Source organism: Trachypithecus francoisi, unplaced genomic scaffold (genome assembly GCF_009764315.1).
Source record: "Trachypithecus francoisi isolate TF-2019V2 unplaced genomic scaffold, Tfra_2.0 Lachesis_group3, whole genome shotgun sequence".
NCBI classification, from domain to species: domain Eukaryota; kingdom Metazoa; phylum Chordata; class Mammalia; order Primates; family Cercopithecidae; genus Trachypithecus; species Trachypithecus francoisi.
In genome coordinates, this window is record NW_022681468.1 from 146450396 (window position 1) to 146472999 (window position 22604).

At 49.8% G+C, this 22604-nt stretch overlaps 1 protein-coding gene and 2 non-coding genes across 3 annotated transcripts; 1 reads left to right on the forward strand and 2 right to left on the reverse strand.

Moving 5' to 3' along the window:
• Positions 1–1921: 1921 nt before the first annotated feature.
• On the forward strand, positions 1922–22473 carry STRC (stereocilin). The gene is given in 31 exon segments (XM_033190343.1): positions 1922–2946; positions 3249–4034; positions 4123–4147; positions 4913–6167; positions 7124–7186; positions 7283–7387; positions 7532–7698; positions 8326–8512; positions 8647–8762; positions 9040–9172; positions 9529–9711; positions 10014–10052; positions 10236–10403; positions 10558–10623; positions 11103–11228; positions 12173–12231; positions 13295–13418; positions 13523–13635; positions 16105–16240; positions 16655–16851; positions 17050–17140; positions 17349–17367; positions 17370–17504; positions 18084–18253; positions 19973–19981; positions 19983–20129; positions 20822–20964; positions 21153–21301; positions 21797–21894; positions 21981–22128; positions 22329–22473. Coding segments are annotated over 31 exon segments (5670 nt in total). The 5' UTR covers positions 1922–2522; the 3' UTR covers positions 22418–22473.
• On the reverse strand, positions 7796–7899 carry LOC117071923. Its single transcript, XR_004432646.1, has one exon. It is a non-coding gene; the product is annotated as a small nucleolar RNA U13 (small nucleolar RNA).
• On the reverse strand, positions 18875–18982 carry LOC117071692. The gene has a single exon (XR_004432448.1). It is a non-coding gene; the product is annotated as a U6 spliceosomal RNA (small nuclear RNA).
• Positions 22474–22604: the final 131 nt, after the last annotated feature.

Here is a 22604-nt window from a genome sequence, read left to right on the forward strand (position 1 = left end):
TTATCCATTTCATTTTAGCAGGACATATGATTAATTTCTTGTTCTGGACTCTTGTAATTTAAATTTGCTGGTTGTTCTTGTTTCCATTTGGTCATCTGTAGGTTGGAACTTGTCTCGCTCTTGTTGAAGTTTATCAAATTATAAGCAATAACCAATACACTCAAATAGCCTGGTATATTTGCCATAAACCCTAAGCACTTTGCCCTCAGTTTGCACATAGTCTGAATCCTTAGCAGCAAGAGAATTGCTTAATCAATGGCTTAGAACCGCAGAACGTGGACTGCCAGGAAATTTTCCGTGCTGAGTTGAGGGAATCCTCATTGTTTCTCTCTCTGGTTGACTCAACTAGTTCCATATTTGTTCTGAAGGTCTTTCACTCAAGATACAACTTCCAGATAATCATTTATGTCTTCATTAGAACTCCTTTAGTTTCAAGTAGAAAAAATCATCTTGAGCTATTCTAATAATAGTAATAGTAACATTGAGTGAATACTTATTCTGTACCAGTGTCTGGCATGTAATAAGTGCTTAATCTTTCTTGAATGAATGCTAGACATTGCACTAAGCACTTTAAATGCATTATCTAATTTAATCCTCACAAAAACTCTACACTAGGACTTTTTTCCTTTTTACAGTGAAAACAACAACAGCAACAACAACCACAACAACAAAAACCCAAAAAACCAAAAACAGAGATTTAGAAACTGCCCCAGGACACACAGTTAGTAAATGTTGGAACCAGGGTTTGAACCTAGACCATCTCATTTTTTGCTACCCTATGAGGGGAAAAGGAGAATTTATTATAAGAGGGTTGTTACAGAATGAAGGGCAGAAATTCAGAAGGATTACACAATGGGCTGGAACTGGAAAGCTGTTGGGAACTCGGGTCATATTCTCCCTCGGATTCATCTGTCTGCTTTCTAGACTAGATGTGGTATCCTTGATGGGCAAAGGGAATGTTGGTAAAATTACACAACAGATCGTTTCACACATCTCAACTTTTGATTTGCCTTGGAAAATCCCATCATTGCTCCCAGCTGTCTTTGTGACCCGGGTTAAGTCATTCCATTTCTTTGGGCTTCAATTCCCCTGTCTATAAAATGAGAAGTTCTTACCAGAGGATTCCTCAGGTCTCTTCTGTGATCCTGGGAGGCCGAGGCAGGAGGACTGCTTGAGTCCGGGAGTTCGAGGGTGCAGTGAGCTAGGATCATACACAGTATTCCAGCCTGGGCCACAGACCAACACCCTGTCTCTAAATAAATAAATACATAAAAATAAAACTCCGTGATCCTAAGTGAATCTTCTAGGTCAGAAGCACATTAATAATGAAGTTCCATGTGTGAATTTGAGGGAGAGAATGGGGAAGGGTTCTAGGGAAAGGCGGATAGAATGCAAGTTTGGGTATAGCTTCAGTGTTGAGTTGCTATTTAGAGTTGGTGTAAAGTGAAGGCCTTTGGGGAGATATAAATGGAGAATGGAAAAGAGTTCTAACCCTGGCCTAGGGCGGTGGCTCAAGCCTGTAATCTCAGCACTTTGGGAGGCCGAGGTGGACAAATCACTGGAGGTCAGGAGTTCAAGACCAGCTTGGGCAACACAGTGAAACCCTGTCTCCGGCCAACACAGTGAAACCCTGTCTCCACCAAAAAATACAAAAATTAGCTGCGTGTGGTGGTGCGTGCCTGTAGTCCCCAGCTACCTGGGAGGCTGAGGCAGGATAATAGCTTGAACCAAGGAGGTGGGCAGATCACTTGAGGTCAGGAGTTCAAGACCTGCCTGGTCAACATGGTGAAACCTCATCTCTACTAAAAGTACAAAAATTAGGCAGTAGTGGTTCACACCTATAATCCCAGCTACTCGGGAGGCTGAGGCAGGAAAATCACTTGAACCTGGGAGGCAGAGGTTGCAGTGGTGAGATAGCCCCACTGCACTCCAGCCTGGGCGAGAGAGAGTCCATCTCAAAATAACCAAAACCAAAAACCCAAAAAAACCAAAAACAACAAAAAAGACTTCTAACCCTGACCAGACCAGATTATTTTGAATGACATCTCTTTCTCTCTCTGTTCCATGAGCAGTTCTGTGTGTAGGGAGATCAGTCCCTGTGCGTAGTGATTTAATCGGGTTTCTCTCTTCTTGGCTCAGAGTTTTTGATAGGACTTTCACTTAGGCCACAGAGAAAGAACCAAATAATAAGGGATCCCGGGGGGAAGGGAAAACCAAAATATTTGAATGGCCTAATGAGCAAATCACATTTCTCTGGGTCTGTTTCCTTATCCATAAGTTGAAAAGTTTGGTCTATGTGATCTCTCAGGTACTGCTCAGCTCTTGACACTCTGTGATTCTGGGTAGTGAGTTGAAAGCAGCTTTCCTCTCCTTGAATTCTCCATCCTTGGACCAGACCTCTGTTTTCATTTCTCATCTGTTTATACCTTGCTGCCCTGTTTCTTGCTCCTGGGCATCCTTTCTTCCTCAATTTCCTCAAATCCTACTTGCTTCTTAGCTACTTTCTATTCTCTTTGTTTTCTATGTTTCTGCAGAACCCCAGATTACACCCTTACACACCTGTTCTCCAGTTCTCCATCTCCATGTCTGCCTATTCCTTTCTGCATCACAGGCTCCTAACTCAAGCAATCTCCTTGGGTTCCTCTCAGGGGCCCTGGGATCCCCTATCCTTGGTCCCTCTCACAGAAGCATACCCTTCTCCAGAGCCAAAGGATCAGATATTCAGTGCTCAGGTAACAAACCTGCTGTCAGGTTACAGATATTGTTTCCTGAAAGACCACACTACAGTGTCAGTGGAGCCTCAGGCTGCCTGCAGTGCCCTGCCCTCACCTGGCTATCCCACACAGTTGAGAATAACCAGAACTCCCCTCTGGTACCAGTGTTCACCTGGAAACATGGCTCGGAGCCTCTGGCCCCCGCTGCCACTGCTGCTGCTGTCCTTTGCAGGTGAGAAGAACAGTGAACAGAACTGGGGATGAGGAGGAGGGTGGCTGGAAAAAGACTTTAAGAATATGGAGGTTAACCTGTTAGATAGAAGGACAAAGGAGAGAGGCAGAGACTTATGCAAAAGGAAAAAATGAGGGCTAAGAAAAGCAGGCCAAGACTTACTATGGGCCAATGAAAGGGGTTCAGCTCACCATCCCCTCACCTCATCTTTAGATCTAGGTAGGGAACTGTGCTCAGAGGCAGGGTTGAGTTTGGGATCTATGTTCCTCCCCTTTAGTGACCTCTGGTTTCTTTCCTTACAGTGACTCTTGCACCTACTGGGCCTCAGTCCCTGGGCCCTGGTCTCTCCTTCCTGAAGCCATTGCTCTCCACTCTGGACCAGGCTTCCCAGGGCTCCCTGAGCCGCTCACAGTTCTCTACATTCCTGGCCAACATTTCTTCTTCCTTTGAGCCTGGGAGAATCGGGGAAGGACCAGTAGGAGAGCCCCCACCTCTCCAGCCACCTGCTCTCCGGCTCCATGATTTTCTAGTGACACTGAGAGGCAGCCCGGACTGGGAGCCAATGCTAGGGCTGCTGGGGGATCTGCTGGCACTGCTGGGACAGGAGCAGACTCCCCGAGATTTCCTGGTGCACCAGGCAGGGGTGCTGGGTGGACTTGTGGAGGTGCTGCTGGGAGCCTTAGTTCCTGGGGGTCCCCCTACCCCAACTCGGCCCCCATGCACCCGTAATGGGCCCTCTGACTGTGTCCTGGCTGCTGACTGGTTGCCTTCTCTGCTGCTGTTGTTAGAGGGCACACGCTGGCAAGCTCTGGTGCAGGTGCAGCCCAGTGTGGAACCCACCAATGGCACAGGCCTTGGTGGGAGGGAAACAGCTCCTCACTTTTTGCAGGGTCTGTTGGGTTTGCTTACCCCAACAGGGGAGCTAGGCTCTGAGGAGGCGCTTTGGGGCGGTCTGCTACGCACAGTGGGGGCCCCACTGTATGCTGCCTTTCAGGAGGGGCTGCTCCGTGTCACTCACTCCCTGCAGGATGAGGTCTTTTCCCTTCTGGGGCAGCCAGAGCCTGATGCCAATGGGCAGTGCCAGGGAGGTGAGTGTGGCCAGTTCTGGGGCTGGGATGTGGCAGGGCAAGGAAAGTGAAATTGGGGTAGTTCTCTTCCTTACTGTTTCCCTCCTAGGTAACCTTCAACAGCTGCTCTTATGGTAAGTAAGAGGGGACCAGTTCTGAGGGATTGGGTCTGGAAAATCTGGAGGTTGAGAGCTGACAACATCAGCCTTTAGAGAGGAAAACTCCTCTAGGGAGGAGTGTGGTTTAGTGGTTTTGGAGTGTGACTGTCTGGGTTAGTGTCCCAGCTCCACCTCTTCCTAGCCATATGACCTTGGGCAGGTTACATAATCTTTGTATACCTCAGTTTCCCCATTTATAAAATGAGAATGATAATATTAGTTACCACAGAGTTGTTGCACCCCATTAAATGAGTTGATACTGTGCATGCAAACAAAACAGTGCTGGCACATAGTGCTTAATAATGTTAGCTAGTAGAGATGGGATTTGGAAAATAGGGACACAGCTGGATTCCTCTACCCTCTTCCTACTTCAGTACAACAGTGCCAGAGCATAGTTAGACATATTGAGTTGCTGAGCAGATTTCCTAACAGGAGGCCCGCTGAGGGTTGTGTTTCAGCTATCTAAAAGCATATGAAGAAAGGAGACAGAAGGGAGCCAGGTGGACAGAAAGAATTCCAACTGGGGCTTCTCCTAGGTGATTTTGGAGCTTGGCGGGGCAGCTCTCTCCTTTTTGCCCTGTCGCAGCATTTCAACCAGTAATGCCTAAACTCTCAGGGACCTCGCTTGTAGAAAAGCCTATGCTTGCCATGCCCCTTGAGGGCTCTGAGTCAGGGTCAGAATCTTCAGCCAAAGGAAATGTGAACTGACCAGATCCTGCCTGCTCCTCCCTCTGCACCCAGGGGCATCCGGCACAACCTTTCCTGGGATGTCCAGGCGCTGGGCTTTCTGTCTGGATCACCACCCCCACCCCCTGCCCTCCTTCACTGCCTGAGCACAGGTGTGCCTCTGCCCAGAGCTTCTCAGCCCTCAGCCCACATCAGCCCACGCCAACGGCGAGCCATCACTGTGGAGGCCCTCTGTGAGAACCACTCAGGCCCAGCACCACCCTACAGCATTTCCAACTTCTCCATCCACTTGCTCTGCCAACACACCAAGCCTGTCACTCCACAGCCCCCTCCCAGCACCATTGCCATCTGCCAGACAGCTGTGTGGTATGCAGTCTCATGGGCACCAGGTGCCCAAGGCTGGCTGCAGGCCTGTCATGACCAGTTTCCTGATGAGTTTTTGAATGCGGTCTGTAGTAATCTCTCCTTTTCAGCCCTGTCTGGCTCCAACCGCCGCCTGGTGAAGCGGCTCTGTGCTGGTCTGCTCCCACCCCCTACCAGCTGCCCTGAAGGCCTGCCCCCTGTTCCCCTCACCCCAGATATCTTTTGGGGCTGTTTCTTGGAGAATGAAACTCTGTGGGCTGAGCGACTGTGTGGGGAGGCAAGTCTACAGGCTGTGCCCCCCAGCAACCAGGCTTGGGTCCAGCATGTGTGCCAGGGCCCCACCCCAGATGTCACTGCTTCCCCACCCTGCCACATTGGTCCCTGTGGGGAACGCTGCCCAGATGGGGGCAGCTTCCTGGTGATGGTCTGTGCCAATGACACCATGTATGATGCCCTGGTGCCCTTCTGGCCTTGGCTAGCAGGCCAGTGCAGGATAAGTCGTGGGGGCAATGACACTTGCTTCTTAGAAGGGCTGCTGGGCCCCCTTCTGCCCTCTCTGCCACCACTGGGACCATCCCCACTCTGTCTGACCCCTGGCCCCTTCCTCCTTGGCATGCTATCCCAGTTGCCACGCTGTCAGTCCTCTGTGGCAGCCCTTGCTCATCCCACACGCCTACACTATCTCCTCCGCCTGCTGACCTTCCTCTTGGGTCCAGGGGCTGGGGGCGCTGAGGCCCAGGGGATGCTGGGTCGGGCCCTACTGCTCTCCAGTCTCCCAGACAACTGCTCCTTCTGGGATGCCTTTCGCCCAGAGGGCCGGCGCAGTGTGCTACGGACGATTGGGGAATACCTGGAACAGGAGGAGCAGCCAACCCCACCAGGCTTTGAACCCACTGTCAACCCCAGCTCTGGTATAAGCAAGATGGAGCTGCTGGCCTGCTTTAGTGTGAGTGCTCTGCCAGAGGGAAAGCTCCTAGAACAGTGAGAAGGCCCTCCAGGGGAATTCCTCGTGTACTCAGAGGCTGTAGTGTGGGGTAGTATTTGAAGCACACAGCTCTAGAGTCAGACAGGCTTGGATTCATATCTTGGTTCTGTGACCAGCCTTGAATGAATTATTTAACTTCTCTGAGCAATATTTTTCTCGTCTCATTTATAAACTAGGGATGATACTGGTATATGAGATAATACATGCTGTGGGCTTAGCACAGTGCATGATACACAAATGTGCAATAAATATTACCTTGTTATTCTTTTGGGCTCTTTGACTCTCCCATTTTCTGTACCAGAAAGAAAAAGGATCAAGTTAGAGGACTCTTGATTTTTTTCCTAGAGATTGAGAATTGGAGGCTGGCAGAATACAGGAAGATAAGGCAGGAATGAGAAAGATTCAGGGACACTACCAATCAGAAAACTTTGGTTCTAGGTTCAACTGTGCCACACATTAGTGTGATCTTAGGCAAGCAATTTAATTTAGTTTTTCTGGGCTTCAGTTTTTACTCTGTTGCATGGAAGGGTGGGAATATGTTAAACACCATAATTCATTCACTGAGTGCCTATTATATGCCAGGCACTTTGCTAGGTTCTGTAGGATATATAAAGATTCCTTACTCCATTTTGGGGCTCCATTTTTCAAGCCCTGGGCCCAGTAAAATGGAATTAGATAGTCTCATAGTATTTGGTTCAGGTCTGCAGGTATTAATTGATCCAACTATGGACCTGGCATGGGAGAGGGTACAAGAGAAATTAGAGATGTGATCCTGGACCTAAAAGAGCTTAATATCTGAAGAATCACAGTTGAGATGAAGGACAAGCATCCCAGCAAGTGGAGTTGGAAAGCCTGGGGGAGCTGCAGGAGAGGCAGAGAAGACAGCTCTGTTGGCATATTGTCTTTCTTCCCACCAGCCTGTGCTGTGGGATCTGCTCCAGAGGGAAAAGAGTGTTTGGGCCCTGCAGATTCTAGTGCAGGTAACAGGTGGAGGGCCCATGGGTGGGCTGGGTGACAGCCATGGCCAGAGGTCCCTGGCCTGTGAGGCCATACCCACCATGACCTCCTATTCACAGGCATACCTGCATATGCCCCCAGAAAACCTCCAGCAGCTGGTGCTTTCGGCAGAGAGGGAGGCTGCACAGGGCTTCCTGACACTCATGCTGCAGGGGAAGCTACAGGTGAGCATAGAGAAAGAGGGGAGCAAGGGCACCTGGAGCCTTGTGTTCAGAGGGCTTGCCTTAGTGGGAGGAGGAACTCCAGAGAGGAAATGGCAGGGATACTGAGCATCTCCAGAGGCAGAATCCATTCCTGTGCCCCCACAGGTACCACCATCTGAGGAGCAGGCTCTGGGTCGCCTGACAGCCCTGCTGCTCCAGCGGTACCCGCGCCTCACCTCCCAGCTCTTCATTGACCTGTCACCACTCATCCCTTTCTTGGCTGTCTCTGACCTGATGCGCTTCCCACCATCCCTGTTAGTCAACGACAGTGTGTAAGGTTCCTGCACCACTCCTCCCGCTCCTGTCAGGGTCAGGCCAACCCCATCCAGCTGGAGCAGCTCCTTCCGGAGCTCCTGTTTTTTTCTTTCATGCCAGATAGGTAATGTGCCAACATCGTAACAAGGTTTGAGAGAGGCACATCTCATACCTGAGTGTGAAAACCCAGTCATGATGCTAATGAACTACAAAAGGATCAGAGAGGTCCTCTCTATAAAACCAGGGAGGGGCCGGGCGTGGTGGCTCACACCTGTAATCTCAGTACTCTGGGAGGCGGAGGCAGGCAGATCACTAGTTCAGGAGTTCTCTGGCCAATATGGTGAAACCCTGTCTCTACTAAAATACAAAAATTAGCCAGGCTTGGTGGTGGGTGCCTGTAGTCCCAGCTACTTGGGAGGCTGAGGCAGGAGGATAACTTGAACCTGGGAGGCAGAGGTTGCAGTGAGCCAAGATCGCGCCACTGCACTCCAGCCTGGGCAACAGAGACTTCATCTTAAAAACAAAAAAACAAAACAAAACAAAAAAGGGAGAGTCTCCTTCCTGTCTAGACAGCAGGGCTACAGAGGGTCAGGGGAAAACAGTTTGGAAGAAGACAAAGGGTTAAGACCCATTACTCCTCGCAGCCTGGCTGCCATCCGGGATTACAGCCCAGGAATGAGGCCTGAACAGAAGGAGGCTCTGGCAAAGCGTCTACTGGCCCCTGAACTGTTTGGGGAAGTGCCTGCCTGGCCCCAGGAGCTGCTGTGGGCAGTGCTGCCCCTCCTCCCCCACCTCCCTCTGGAGAACTTTCTGCAGCTCAGCCCTCACCAGGTATGAGAATCATCTTCTTTATTTGACTGGCCCATCTGCTAGTGGGGACGAGAGTCAATGGCGTGTCTCTCAGGGGCCCCTCCCTGCAAGAACCCCACAGTGACCCCAGTGCGAGCTAACCTTCCCCATCTCAGATCCAGGCCCTGGAGGATAGCTGGCCAGCAGCAGGTCTGGGGCCAGGGCATGCCCGCCATGTGCTGCGCAGCCTGGTAAACCAGAGTGTCCAGGATGGTGAGGAGCAGGTACGCAGGTGAGTTGTGGGATCAGTAACCAAGGCCAAAGTGGAAGAGGTAGAGAGAGGAAGGTACAGGTGTCATGGTGGGTAGGTGTTCTAGGAAGAAAGGGGCAAGGGAGTAGGCAGTGGCCCCAGGCAGCGCAGAGTTCCAGGAGAGGCCTATAGATGGTGCCCCTGGGTAGTGGTGTAGTGGTCAGAGTGCCCAGTGTATGTACCCACACTGTCTGCTGCCAGGCCTGCCTTAGTGCTAGTCTCAGGGACCACACAAAGGTCCGCTTCATGCCCTCCTCAGGCTTGGGCCCCTCGCCTGTTTCCTGAGCCCTGAGGAGCTGCAGAGCCTAGTGCCCCTGAGTGATCCGATGGGGCCGGTAGAACGGGGGCTGCTGGAATGTGCAGCCAACGGGACCCTCAGCTCAGAAGGATGAGTGAGCCCCTCAGCCCAAGCCTAGAAGACTCTAGGCTTCCCCTGGATCTGTGTGGATGGCTTTCCCATTGTGTCAACTTGAGCACAGTGGTGCCAGCCCCCCATCCCGCTTTTGCAACAACCTCCATTCCTTACTCCATGGCCATTCTTACCTGTTACCACCTCTTCCCGGCCCTTCCCTATCTGGTCTGTGGCACGCTAAACACACCCTTTGCCATTTTGAACCTAATCTACTCCAGTCCAATCCCTAGTTCCAAACCCTAGCCCAAGCCCTGGAAAATTCAGATGTGGGATTAGAGAGGAAGTTCAAGGTTCATCTGTCTTTTCTCTGCAGTCCTAAACCTTCTTTGGTTACAGGTGGCATATGAACTTCTGGGGGTATTGCGCTCATCTGGAGGAGCGGTGCTGAGCCCTAGGGAGCTGCGGGTCTGGGCCCCTCTCTTCCCTCAGCTGGGCCTCCGCTTCCTGCAGGAGCTGTCAGAGCCCCAGCTTAGAGCCATGCTTCCTGTCCTGCAGGGAGCTAGTGTTACACCTGCTCAGGTTTGCCTCTCTCACTCCCTGGCATGCACCCTCCATCCCTGCTTGAGCCCTGTCAAGAGAATCCCATTCAGGGATAAAAGCAGCCCCTCCTTTCCCCAGGTGAACAGTAGAGGTAAACTCTGTCCACACGAGGACACCTTCATTCCCTTTCCTCAGATCAAGAAGGGACCTGAGTCACTGAGGATGGTTACTGGGGATGTTTAAGAGGGAGCGGGAAGTTTTGGAGGGTTTGCCTTAGGAACGCACTTAGGACCTGGCTGCTGGGTCCTGAGAGCTGTTTTTTTGGTCCCATCTCAACACAGGCTGTCCTGCTGCTTGGACGGCTCCTTCCTAGGCATGATGTGAGTAGCAGCAACCTCTCAGCCTCTCGCCGGAGGTCTCTATCCCCCTTTGCCCTGGCTTCTGCATCTGCTCCTCCTCTCTCTCCACTCCCCTCATACTTATTGCCTTGCTGCATTGTGATTGTTGTCTTCCCCACCACCCTTCCCTTCCTCTTCAGACCTCTTGTCTCTCTTGCTCCTCAGCTATCCCTGGAGGAACTCTGCTCCTTGCACCTTCTGCTGCCCGGCCTCAGCCCCCAGACACTCCAGGCCATCCCTAGGCGAGTCCTGGTTGGGGCTTGTTCCTGCCTGGCCCCTGAACTGTCACGCCTCTCAGCCTGCCAGACTGCAGCACTACTGCAGACCTTTCGGGTATGAGAGTAGCAAGGAGGAGACAATCAGGGATGCGGGCTCTCTCTGGTTGGGAGGAAGGCATCTCCCCTGAGGCCAGGGAAGGCCTTTCATACCTCCCCACTTAAACACACACACACACACACACACACACACACAACCAATTCTCATGCAGGTTAAAGATGGCGTTAAAAATATGGGTACAACAGGTGCCAGTCCAGCTGTGTGTATCCCTGGTCAGGTAAGTGTGAGATCTCCCAGCTGAACTCCTCTCCCCATTTTGGGGCAGTTTCATATGGCTGGTGCTGCCTCCCCCACTACCCTGCAGTGGCCCTGAGAGTTCTGGTTAGCTCTGTACCCATTAGCAGTCCTCCCCAGTTCTGGATGCAGGACAGCATGATCCACCCACATTGTCCTAGACTAATGTCAAAGCTGCGAGGGCCTGAGAAATCTTCCAAGCCACCCACCCTGCTTTCAACTGAAAAGATCAAGGCTCAGAGAAGCTAAGGGACTTTGTTTGCCTGGTGCCTAACTAGCAGCAACACCTGACCACGGCAGCCAGCCGTCTGAGGCTCTTAGGCGTTTATTGCTATAGTGGCAAATGCCATTCCACTTCTGTCCCACCTTTGGTCCCTTTCCACCCCCATGGTTTCTTTTCTCTGAGTGCCAAGTCCAGAGTCTCACCTATCACTACACTGCTATACCCATTGCTGCCAGCAGCCTGTTCCCACCACCTGGCCAGACTGCCTGCTTCCCCTGCTCCCATTAAAGCTGCTACAACTGGATTCCTTGGCTCTTCTGGCAAACCGAAGACACTACCGGGAGCTGCCCTGGTCTGAGCAGCAGGTAATTCTCCCCATTTAATTTCAGAACTCCTTCCCTCAATGTAGTCTACCTTCTTTACCCATCCCTCAGCCCTATTTGGTCAGCTTATCGCTAGTATCCTTTATTGATTGATTGAGACAGAGTCTCACTCTGTTGCCCAGGCTGAAGTGCAGTGGCATGATCAGAGTTTGCTGTAGCCTCAAACTCCTGAGCTCATGCGATCTTTCTGCCTCAGCCTCCTGATTAGCTAGGACTACAGGTGGTTACCACCATGCCTGGCTAATTTAAAAAAAATTTTTTTTAAGATGGAGTCTTGCTCTGTTGCCCAGGCTGGAGTGCAGTGGTGCGATCTCGGCTCACTGCAACCTCTGTCTCCTGGGTTCAAGTGATTCTCCTGCCTCAGCCTCCCGAGTAGCTAGGACTACAGATGCCTGCCACCGTGCCTGGCTAATTTTTTTTTTTTTTTTTTTTTTGTGGAGATGGGGGTTTCACCATATTGGTCAGGCTGGTCTCGAACTCCTGACCTTGTGATCTGCCTGCCTCGGTCTCCCAAAGTGCTGGCATTCCAGGTGTGAGCCACCACGCCCGGCCAATTTTTAAAATTTTTGCGGAGACACTATGTTAAGGTACTATGCTATCCAGATTGGTCTTGAATTCCTGGCCTCAAGCAATCCTCCTGCCTTGGCCTCCCAAAGTGTTGGGATTACAGACCTGAGTCACTGCACCCAGCCCCTTAGAATCCCTTATAATTTGAGTTGCTTTTCTTTTTCTTTCTCCTTCCCTTTTCTTTCATTTCTTTCTCACTCTCTAAGAGAAGAGTGGGCATCTGGGAAAGTCAGAGGCTGCTGCGTCCTACAGAGTGAAGAGGCAGGACTGGGTCCAAGGCAGTCCTGCCTCTCTACTCTAGGGAGTATCCTTGGACAGTGTCTCTTCTGGGAAGTGGCTCCTCTTTCTTTCTCTTGTAGGCACAGTTTCTCTGGAAGAAGATGCAAGTACCCACCAACCTGACCCTCAGGAATCTACAGTGAGTAACTTGTGTTGAGCAGTGCACTGAATTCGACCAACATTTTTTTGAGTGCTTACTATGCGCCAGGCACCATGTGATATGGAATGGGGGATATAGGGATGAATGGTGCATAGTCCCTGCCTCATGGACGTTCTCCTAGCTCCTCCCTTTGCCCTCCTGTCCTTCCACAGTGCCATACCTATCCTGACTAGAGCCAAAGGACTCAGAAAACCTGGATTCAGGTTCCAGTCCTGTCACCTACTTGTGCCCTTGGGCAAGTCATTTAACCTCCCTGTGTCAGTTTTCCCTTCTTTAAATGAGAATTACAATGGCACCAGCCTCATAGGTAGTTACTGTGAAGATTAAATGAGGTAAGTCATGTGAGGTGTGTAACACAGTTCCTGGTCCATTGTAAACTCCCAGTAGGCATTTGCTACTATTAGTTTATTTCAGGGTGACTTCAGAGGCACCGTCCAAGCAAGAATAAATAGGAATAAGAGGGTATCACTTTACTTACAACCACAGTAAAAGAACAATGGACTTCAGAATCTTTTTTTTTTTTTTTTCCAAGACAGAGTCTTACTCTGTTGCCCAGGCTGGAGTGCAGTGGTGCAATTTCGTCTCACTGCAACTTTTGCCTCCCAGGTTCAAGCGATTCTCCTGTCTCAGCCTCTGGGGTAGCTGGGATTACAGGCGCGTGCCACCATGCCCAGCTAATTTTTGTATTTTTGTAGAGATGGGGTGTCACCATTTTGGCCAGGCTGGTCTCAAACTCCTGACCTCAGGTGATCCACCCACCTCAGCCTCCCAAGGGCTTCAGAATCTAAGACATGGCTCTAGTTTCAGTTTACCACATTTCTAGTAGAATGATGTTGGGAATGTCACCTGACCTCTGTAAATCCTTATTTTCTTCTCTGATAAACAGCAGTGATGTTATGGGGAGTTGATGAGAATATCTATGTAAAACATTTCTCAAACCGTAAATTGCCGTGAATGAACTTGTGTTGAGAGTACTGATATCAAGTAGCAAACAGGCTGTTGTATGTGTTGAATGAGCATCTCCCGACTCACACACCCACAGGGCTCTGGGCACCCTAGCAGGGGGCATGTCCTGTGAGTTTCTGCAGCAGATCAACTCCATGGTAGACTTCCTTGAAGTGGTGCACGTGATCTATCAGCTGCCCACTAGAGTTCGAGGGAGCCTGGTGAGAGGGGGTGCCTGGACATTAGTAGGAGCAGGGAGGCTGGGACCCTAGATATAGAAGCCAGCTCATATGTTCTGCTCTGGCCTCACCCTGCTTCCCTACAGAGGGCCTGTATCTGGGCAGAGCTACAGCGGAGGATGGCAATGCCAGAACCAGAATGGACAACTCTAGGGCCAGAACTGAATGGGCTGGATAGCAAGCTACTCCTGGACTTACCGTAAGTACTGCAGCTAGAAATATTGGCCCCTCAGAAAGCTCAATCTGGGGTGAAGATCTGCCCTTAGGGATTGCCCCAGAGGAGGCGGTTTTTCTGTCTGGTAGTTCCCTGACATCACTTATAGCCCAAAGCAGAGGATTTTATTCAAAGTTGCTCTATGTATTGACTGATTCCCAGAATATGCTCCAGCATGGGGCAGCTGAGGGTGGCAACACTGTATTGAGGCCTGCTGAGTAATCTTACAATAACCTAGTCCACATTAATTGAGATTGAGATATAGGGTCTGAAGTGAGGGAGGCAATGCTCCAATGCTGCCCCAGAGGATTGTAGTTTGCTCAGGGCACTGTGTTCTTAGTGCGTTCAGAGGAGTAGATCGAGAGAAAATGTATGAAAAATGTGATAAATGCCTTCAAATACCTGAAGGGCTATCAAGTAGAAATTAGATTGTCATATTTACGAGTGGCCCCATTGGGCAAGACTAAGAGTAGTTAATGGAGATCAGATTTTTACATAGTATAAGAAAAACTAAGGTAGTGAGTTCCTGGTCCTTGGAGCTATTTAAGCCTAGGTCAGATGGCCCCATGGTAGGAATGTTGTATAGCACGTTCATATATAGGTTGTGGGAAGAAAAGGCTATAGGAACCCAGGGCTCCTCCCTACCGATAGAGAAGTTTATTAGTATCTTACTCGTATGCTACTTTTCTCGTTTTACCCCTACCACCACCCCATTGCCATCTGCACTGTAAGTCAGAATAGGAAAATGCTGGTGTTACAGTCTTGCTGGGGAGTATGGAGATGAAATGGAGTAAAAGTAGTTGACTTCATTCTTTCTTTTTGTTTTGTTTTGTTTTTTGTTTTTTTGAGACAGAGTTTTGCTCTGTCACCAAGGCTGGAGTGCAGTGACGTCATCTCGGCTCACTGCAACCTCCATCTTCCAGGTTCAAGCAATTATCCTGCCTCAGTCTCCCAAGTAGCTGGGACTATAGGTGTGCACCACCATGCCAGGCTAATTTTTGTATTTTTTATAGGGATGAGCTTTCACCATGTTGGCTAGGCTGGTCTTGAACTCCAGACTTCAAGTGATCTGCCCACCTCGACTTCCCAACCTTTTTACATTTTTATAGGCGTTTCCACATATTTTAGCTCTTTTATGACTTAGCCCAGTTCCAGAATTGGCAATCCTAGGTATGGTACAGGCTATCACCTCTGATTTCTGGGCAAAAGGATTTATTTATTTTATTTATTTATTTATTTATTTATTTATTTATTTATGTTTTTGAGACGGAGTCTCGCTCTGTCACCCAGGCTTGAGTGCAATGGTGCCATCTCAGCTCACTGCAATCTCCACCTGCCGGGTTCAAGCAATTCTCCTGCCTCAGCCTCCTGAGTAGCTGGGATTACAGGCGTGTGCCACCACACCCAGCTAATTTTTGCATTTTCAGTAGATACGGGATTTCACCATGTTGGTCAGGCTGGTCTCGAACTCCTGACCTCGTGATCTGCCTGCCTTGGCCTCACAAAGTGCTGGGATTAAGGCTTGAGCCACTGCGTCCAGCCTGCTTTTACTTTTTTAAATGCCATTCAAATCTGTTTAAATATATGGGTTCTGTGAGATAATTTAAAATTCCAAGGTTATAGATGAGGTGAAAGGTCCTGGACAATGCATCAAAAATCTTGAGTTCCTCATTTGTGAAAGAGGGATAAAAGAAACACCTATTTTCTTCAGGCGCAGTGGCTCATACCTATAATCCCAGCACTTTGGGAGGCCAAGGTGGGTGGATCACTGAGATCAGGGGTTCAAGACCAGACTGGCCAACATGGCAAAATGCCATCTCTACTAAAAATACAAAAGTTAGCTGGGCATGGTGGCGCGTGCCTGTAATTCCAGCTATTTGGGAGGCTGAGGCACAAGAATTGCTTGAACCTGGGAGGTGGATGTTGCAGCGAGCTGAGATCACAGCACCACTGTGCTCCGGCCTGGGTGATGGAGTGAGGCCAGGTCTTGTAGGATCAAATGAGATAACACCTCAAAGAACTTTGTAAACTGTGTAGCACATACAAAGAAGATGAGACCTCTTCACAAGTAGAGGAAGGGTGGCCCTGTGGAAAAAAATAGGAATTGGGAGTGAAAGACCTCAACAGTGACCTCTGTGAACCTCAGTTTTTTAATCTATAAAATGGGGAAATGTTAATGGTACTTAATATTTTGAGCTTTTACGTCCATTAGATCAGGTAGGATTGTTTGTTATTTTTTTTTAGGAAGACTAGAAATATGTCATTCCCTTTTTCTCCCCCATTCAAGCTTGGTGGTGGGAATTGGCCCTGGAGCTGTTTACTATCAGTTCCTGTCCAGCTTCACTAAGTTTGGCCTGGAGTCACATCTTAGCTGGGGACTGTGGGGTTCTGTGGTCCCTTCTCGAATTGGCCCAGTTCCAGCTGAATGCTGTTGTTGTCAAATTGCTATAATAGAATCCAGTTGATGGACAGACTATCCAATGAATCCATTATGTTGGTGGTGGAGCTGGTGCAGAGAGCTCCAGAGCAGCTGCTGGCACTGACCCCACTCCACCAGGCAGCCCTGGCAGAGAGGGCACTACAAAACCTGGTAAGAGTCCACCCTACCAGACTCAGATTTGCTGCCCTGGGCAATTCTTGCTCCTCAGACAATGCTCTCTGACTGTCCCCCAACCCTCTACTTCTTGCTTTCCTGCTGCCAAACAGATTCCTGTCTTCAAGGCCCTGGCCCCTGTTTTGCCTCTGGCTTCCGTTCCTTGATAATATGCTTCATGCTACTTGTCCAAACCTCTTGGAGTCCAAGAAATATCTTAGAGTCCACCTCTCAGACTTTCTGCCTGCTCCTATGTGGGCTCATTGCTTAAGAAAGTGAACAAAAGTAGTAAGCATCACAGGGTGCTGGGTTGGGAGCAGGAGAGAAGGTCAAGGGGCTTGGTGTCTTGATCAAGGTTTCTGGTACTCTGAGTCAGAATTGCATTGTCCATGTTCTGATGCTCTTCTCCAGGCTCCAAAGGAGACTCCACTCTCAGGGGAAGTGCTGGAGACCTTAGGCCCTTTGGTTGGATTCCTGGGGATAGAGAGCACACGACAGATCCCCCTACAGATCCTCCTGTCCCATCTCAGTCAGCTGCAAGGTTTCTGCCTAGGAGAGACATTTGCCACAGAGCTGGGATGGCTGCTATTGCAGGAGTCTGTTCTTGGGTATGGACCTTCGAGAACTTCAGATTCTAACTCATTCTGTACCCAATCCTTCAACCACCATCATCAGTGGCAGCCTGTTCCATATTCTTAAGGTCCCTTGGAGCCCTGTGTCCCAAATCCGAGCATGTCCTCTTTTCCCCCTCCTTTTCTTCACAGTTCCCTCAGCTCCCCAGCCCCCGATTTTCTTCCTGTCCCCAGGAAACCAGAGTTGTGGAGCCAGGATGAAGTAGAGCAAGCTGGACGCCTAGTATTCACTCTGTCTACTGAGGCAATTTCCTTGATCCCCAGGGTGAGATGAAGGAAGAAGGGAAGGGAGTAAATGCATAGAGGGGACTGGTGAGCTGGTTATGAGGACCCATGGCCAAAGAGGGCAAAGGATATGAAGCCTAGATCTGGGGGGAGACTGCGAAACAGAGACAGGACTTTGGAATTATAGCTACAGCAGCAGGCCCTGATCTGTCCAGATCTCCCCACTCTCCTTCTACCTTCTCATGCAGGAGGCCTTGGGTCCAGAGACCTGGAGCGGCTTCTAGAAAAGCAACAGAGCTGGGAGCAGAGCACAGTTGGACAGCTGTGTAGGGGGCCACAGCTGGCTGCGAAGAAAGCAGCCCTGGTAGCAGGGCTGGTGCGACCAGCTGCTGAGGATCTTCCAGGTGAAACTACCCAAATACTCATATGTCCAGCAGGATGTACAGGGAGTATCAAATAGTTTGGGTTCTGCATGTGCTTTTCTCTGGGACTGGGTTTTCTAATTATAAAGAAGAGGTTAGAGGGATGATCTTCAGATCTCTTCTAGTTCTAGAATTCTATAGCTTTGGGAGTTTGTAAACTATTAAGTTTTCTTTTGGCCCAGAATTTCCATTTTCCTGCTGTCTTGTCTCTTTAAACAGCTGACAAAGCTCTAGCTCAGCTAAGTGTGGAGCTCTCTGCTGGGGAGATCCCTAGCAGCTTTGAAGGAGACATTGTGAGGCTCAAGAGCTAGATTCAAATTCAGCTCTGCCATTAAATCCCTGACCAACATCCTCAGTCTTTCATCTATAAAACAAGGGACTTGGCATCTCCAGTCACTTCTTGTTCTATTATCTTCTAAGCCCTATACATCTTACCCTGTAATAATCCTTTGGTCCCTAGTGCTCCATCCTCCAAAGGTTGGAAGAGTCATTCCATCTACAGATATCTCTGGGCATATTTTATTACCATACTGACCTCCTGGCCCTGCCTTCCCCCTTCAGAACCTGTGCCAAATTGTGCAGATGTACGAGGGACATTCCCAGCAGCCTGGTCTGCAACCCAGATTGCAGAGATGGAGCTCTCAGACTTTGAGGACTGCCTGACACTATTTGCAGGGGACCCAGGACTTGGGCCTGAGGAACTGCGGGCAGCCATGGGCAAAGCAAAACAGGTTAGTGATGGAGAGTCAACTGGGGATGGCCATGAGGAAGCTGTTTGGGTGTGATGTAGGACACAAAGAGAAGGGAGAGTTGGATCAGAGGTGGGGGAAGCAGGAGATAAGAGAAGATTTGGGTCATAAGTTGGAGGTGAGTGGGGATAAATATTGAGGAAAGAGAGCTAGTATAATGAATAGAGGGACTAAAGCAGTGGTTACCAAATTTTAATGTGTATCAGAATCATCAAGGGAACAGATTTTTTTCTTTATTCTTTTCTTCTTTCTTTCTTAAAAAAATAATGGCATGCTTCGGCCAGGCGCGGTAGCTCATGCCTGTAATCCCAGCACTTTGGGAGGCTGAGGTGGGTGGATAATGAGGTCAGGAGATCGAGACCATGATGTCTAAAACGGTGAAACCCCATCTCCACTAAAAATACAAAAAAGTTAGCCAAGCGTGGTGGCGGGCGCCTGTAGCCCAGCTACTTGGGAGGCTGAGGCAGGAGAATGGCATGAACCCGGGAGGTGGAGCTTGCAGTCAGGCGAGGTCAAGCAATACACTCTATCCTGGGCAACAGGGCGAGACTCCACCTTGAAAAAAAATAAAAATAAAAATAAATAAATAAAATAATAATAATAATAATAATGGCATGCTCCATGAATTTGCGTGTTATCCTTGCGCAGGTGCCATGCTAATCTTTGTATCATTCCCATGTTTTTATGTGTATGTACTGCTGAACGGAGCACAGGAACAATGCCAGTGCCAGATTACCATGCTACACTGACTTAATAAAAACCTCTGAGGAGGCTGGACGCAGTGGCTCACGCCTGTAATCCCAGCACTTTGGGAGGTGGAGGCAGGTGGATTGCTTGAGCCCAGGGGTTTGAGACCAGACTGGGCAACATGGTGAAACCCTGTCTCCACTAAAAATAGAAAAAAAATTAGCTGGGTATGGTGGTGCATGCCTGTAATCCCAGCTCCTCGGGAGGCTGGGGTAGGAGAATCCTCTGAGCCCAGGAGGTGGAGGATGCAATGAGCCAAAATCGCACCACTGCACTCCAGCCTGGGTGTCAAAACAAGACCTTGTCTCATAAATAAAAAAATAAGCCTCTGGGGGAAGGAGTCCAGACATCTGCATCTGCCTTTTTTTTTTTTGAGACAGAGTCTCACTCTGTCACCCAGCACCCAGGCTGGAGTGCAGTGGTGTGATCTTGGCTCACTGTAACCTCTACATCCTGGGCTCAAGCGATCCTCCTGCCTCAGCCTCTCAAGTAGCTGGGACTACAGGTGCACACCACCATACCTGGCTAACTTTTGTATTTTTGGTAGAGATGAGGTTTCGCTATGTTGCCCAGGATGGTCTTGAACTCCTGGACTCAAGCAGTCCTCCCACCTCAGCCTCCCAAAGTGCTGAGATTATAGCTGTGAGCCACTGTGCTGGGCCTCAGGTATCTGTGTTTTAGTAAGTGTCTCTGTGTCTGAGGCACATAAAAGTATAGAACTCATGGACTAGAGTTAGTTTGCTCTTCTTTTCCACTGACTGTAATTTCTTTCAAAACACGTTAATCAGAGGAACTGTAAGGCAACTGTCTCATTTGACAGTGGAGGAAACTAAAGAAAAGGCAGGTGACTTGCCTAGAGTTATACAGGTAAGGGCAGAGGCAAGACTTAAAACCCAGCATTCTGACTCCTAATCCACTGCTTTTCCACTCACATTGTTCCTCTCTTTCTCCTAGTTGTGGGGTCCCCCCCCGGGGATTTCGTCCTGAGCAGATCCTGCAGCTCGGTCGGCTCTTAATAGGTCTAGGAGATCGGGAACTACAGGAGCTGATTCTAGTGGACTGGGGAGTACTGAGCACCCTGGGGCAGATAGATGGCTGGAGCTCCACTCAGGTAACACATTTCCTCCTCTCTACCACTTCCCAAACACCCATCCCACAGACCCAGCCCTGTAGATCATCTAAAGCCCAAGGAATTTTTTCCTGTGACCTTACCTGGTCATTCTTTCTATCTTTTGTTGATACCCCCTACTAGTGACCTTCAGGACTCTGATTTATTCACTCTGAGGCCCTGAACACATAATACTGTCTCCTACCTCTTTTCCTGGAGGCCTCCTCTTTTTCTATCCTTTTCTTTTCTGAGTCCTCGGCCTTCCCCGTGACTCTTTAGGTCTTTTTTTTTTTTTTTTTTTTTTTTTTTTGAGACAGAGTTTCGCTGTGTCGCCCAGGCTGGAGTGCAGTGGCGCGATCTCGGCTCACTGCAAGCTCCGCCTCCCGGGTTCCCGCCATTCGCCTGCCTCAGCCTCCGAGTAGCTGGGTCTACAGGCGCCCACCACCTCGCCCGGCTAGTTTTTTGTATTTTTAGTAGAGACGGGGTTTCACCGTGTTAGCCAGGAGGGTCTCGATCTCCTGACCTCGTGATCCACCCGCCTCGGACTCCCAAAGTGCTAGGATTACAGGCTTGAGCCACCGCGCCCGGCAGGTCTTAATAGTAACAGAATGTAACCCAGCAACACCTATCACTTCCCTGTCCATTCATTTTCCATAACTTTTCTGCTTCCCCTCTACCCCCAACCCCCACCCCAGCTCCGTGTTGTGGTCTCCAGTTTCCTACGGCAGAGTGGTCGGCATGTGAGCCACCTGGACTTCATTCATCTGACAGCGCTGGGTTATACGCTCTGTGGACTGCGGCCAGAGGAGCTCCAGCACATCAGCAGTTGGGAGTTTAGGTCACTTGTGAAGGGGCTGAGGGTGGTGGTGCTGAGGTAAAGGTGGACTTACTGGGGAAAGAAGGATCATGAAGGTTGGTCCCATGGAGGAAGGGAACTCATCTGAAGCCATCTCTTCCTTTGTCTCATGACCACAGCCCCTTTTGCTGAAGCTGAATTCTTCTTCCTTCCTTCCCACTGTTCTACAGCCAAGCAGCTCTCTTCCTGGGCAGCCTGCATCTCCAGTGCTCTGAAGAACAACTGGAGGTTCTGGCCCACCTCCTTGTACTGCCTGGTGGCTTTGGCCCAATCAGTAACTGGGGGCCTGAGATCTTCACTGAAATTGGCACCATAGCAGGTAGGGAGCTGGGCTACTGCTGGTGCAAGTTGGTTTGGTTTCTATACCATGGGTGGACTGGATGGAAGACTGACCTGCAATTCTTTTTTTTTTTTTTTTTTTTTGAGACGGAGTCTTGCTCTGTCACCCGGGCTACAGTGCAATGGCCGGATCTCAGCTCACTGCAAGCTCCGCCTCCCGGGTTTAGCTAGTTTTTTGTATTTTTAGTAGAGACGGGGTTTCACCGTGTTAGCCGGAATGGTCTCGATCTCCTGACTTCGTGATCCACCCGTCTCGGCCTCCCAAAGTGCTGGGATTACAGGCTTGAGCCACTGCGCCCGGCCTGCCCTGCAATTCTTAAGGTGGGGACCTGAGAGGGTGTTTAAATAAGGAGCTAGAGACATTCTGGGGAAGGTCTACGGTAGGGCACTTTGGGAGTAGTCAGAGAAGGTCTATCGGTTTGAAGAGAAGGAAGGTGAGTCTAAGACAATGTTTGGATGCCACTTGCTTCAACAGCTGGGATCCCAGACCTGGCTCTTTCAGCACTGCTGCAGGGACAGATCCAGGGCCTTACTCCTCTTGCCATTTCTATCATCCCTCCTCCTAAATTTGCTGTAAGTATTAATGGACTGGGGTGACCACAGGAGAGCCAGGGCCCAACTGGCTGATTCCTGGTACTGATTCCTACCCCTGCCCCCAGGTGGTGTTTAGTCCCACCCAACTATCTAGTCTCACCAGTACTCAGGCTGTGGCTGTCACTCCTGAGCAAATGGCCTTTCTGAGTCCTGAGCAGCGACGAGCAGTTGCATGGGCCCAGCATGAGGGGAAGGAGAGCCCTGAACAGCAAGGTGAGTTCCCAGCTGCACAGCTTGAGCCTCCATCTCCCGACCCAGAATCAAACTCCTAATCTGGTGCTGTCTGGCTCTTAGAGTGCACCCAGGGAGATCCCTGGAGTGAAGGAGTCTATAGGCATAGCGCTAATTTCCAAGTATCAATGCTCCTGGAGAGCAGAAGTTGTGATATGACTCCCATTCCCTGTCTATTATAGGTCGAAGTACAGCCTGGGGCCTCCAGGACTGGTCACGACCTTCCTGGTCCCTGGTATTGACTATCAGCTTCCTTGGCCACCTGCTCTGAGCCTGTCTCTACAGTAGAAGGAGATTGTGGGGAGAGAAATCTTAAGTCATAATGAATAAAGTGCAAACAGAAGTGCATCCTGATTATTTTCAGAAGCTGATGAGGAATATGGGTAAAATGTTAATGCTTTCCACCCACCTGAGAATCAGTGTTCCCAGGATGCCATATCTGGAGTCTCTTTCCATCA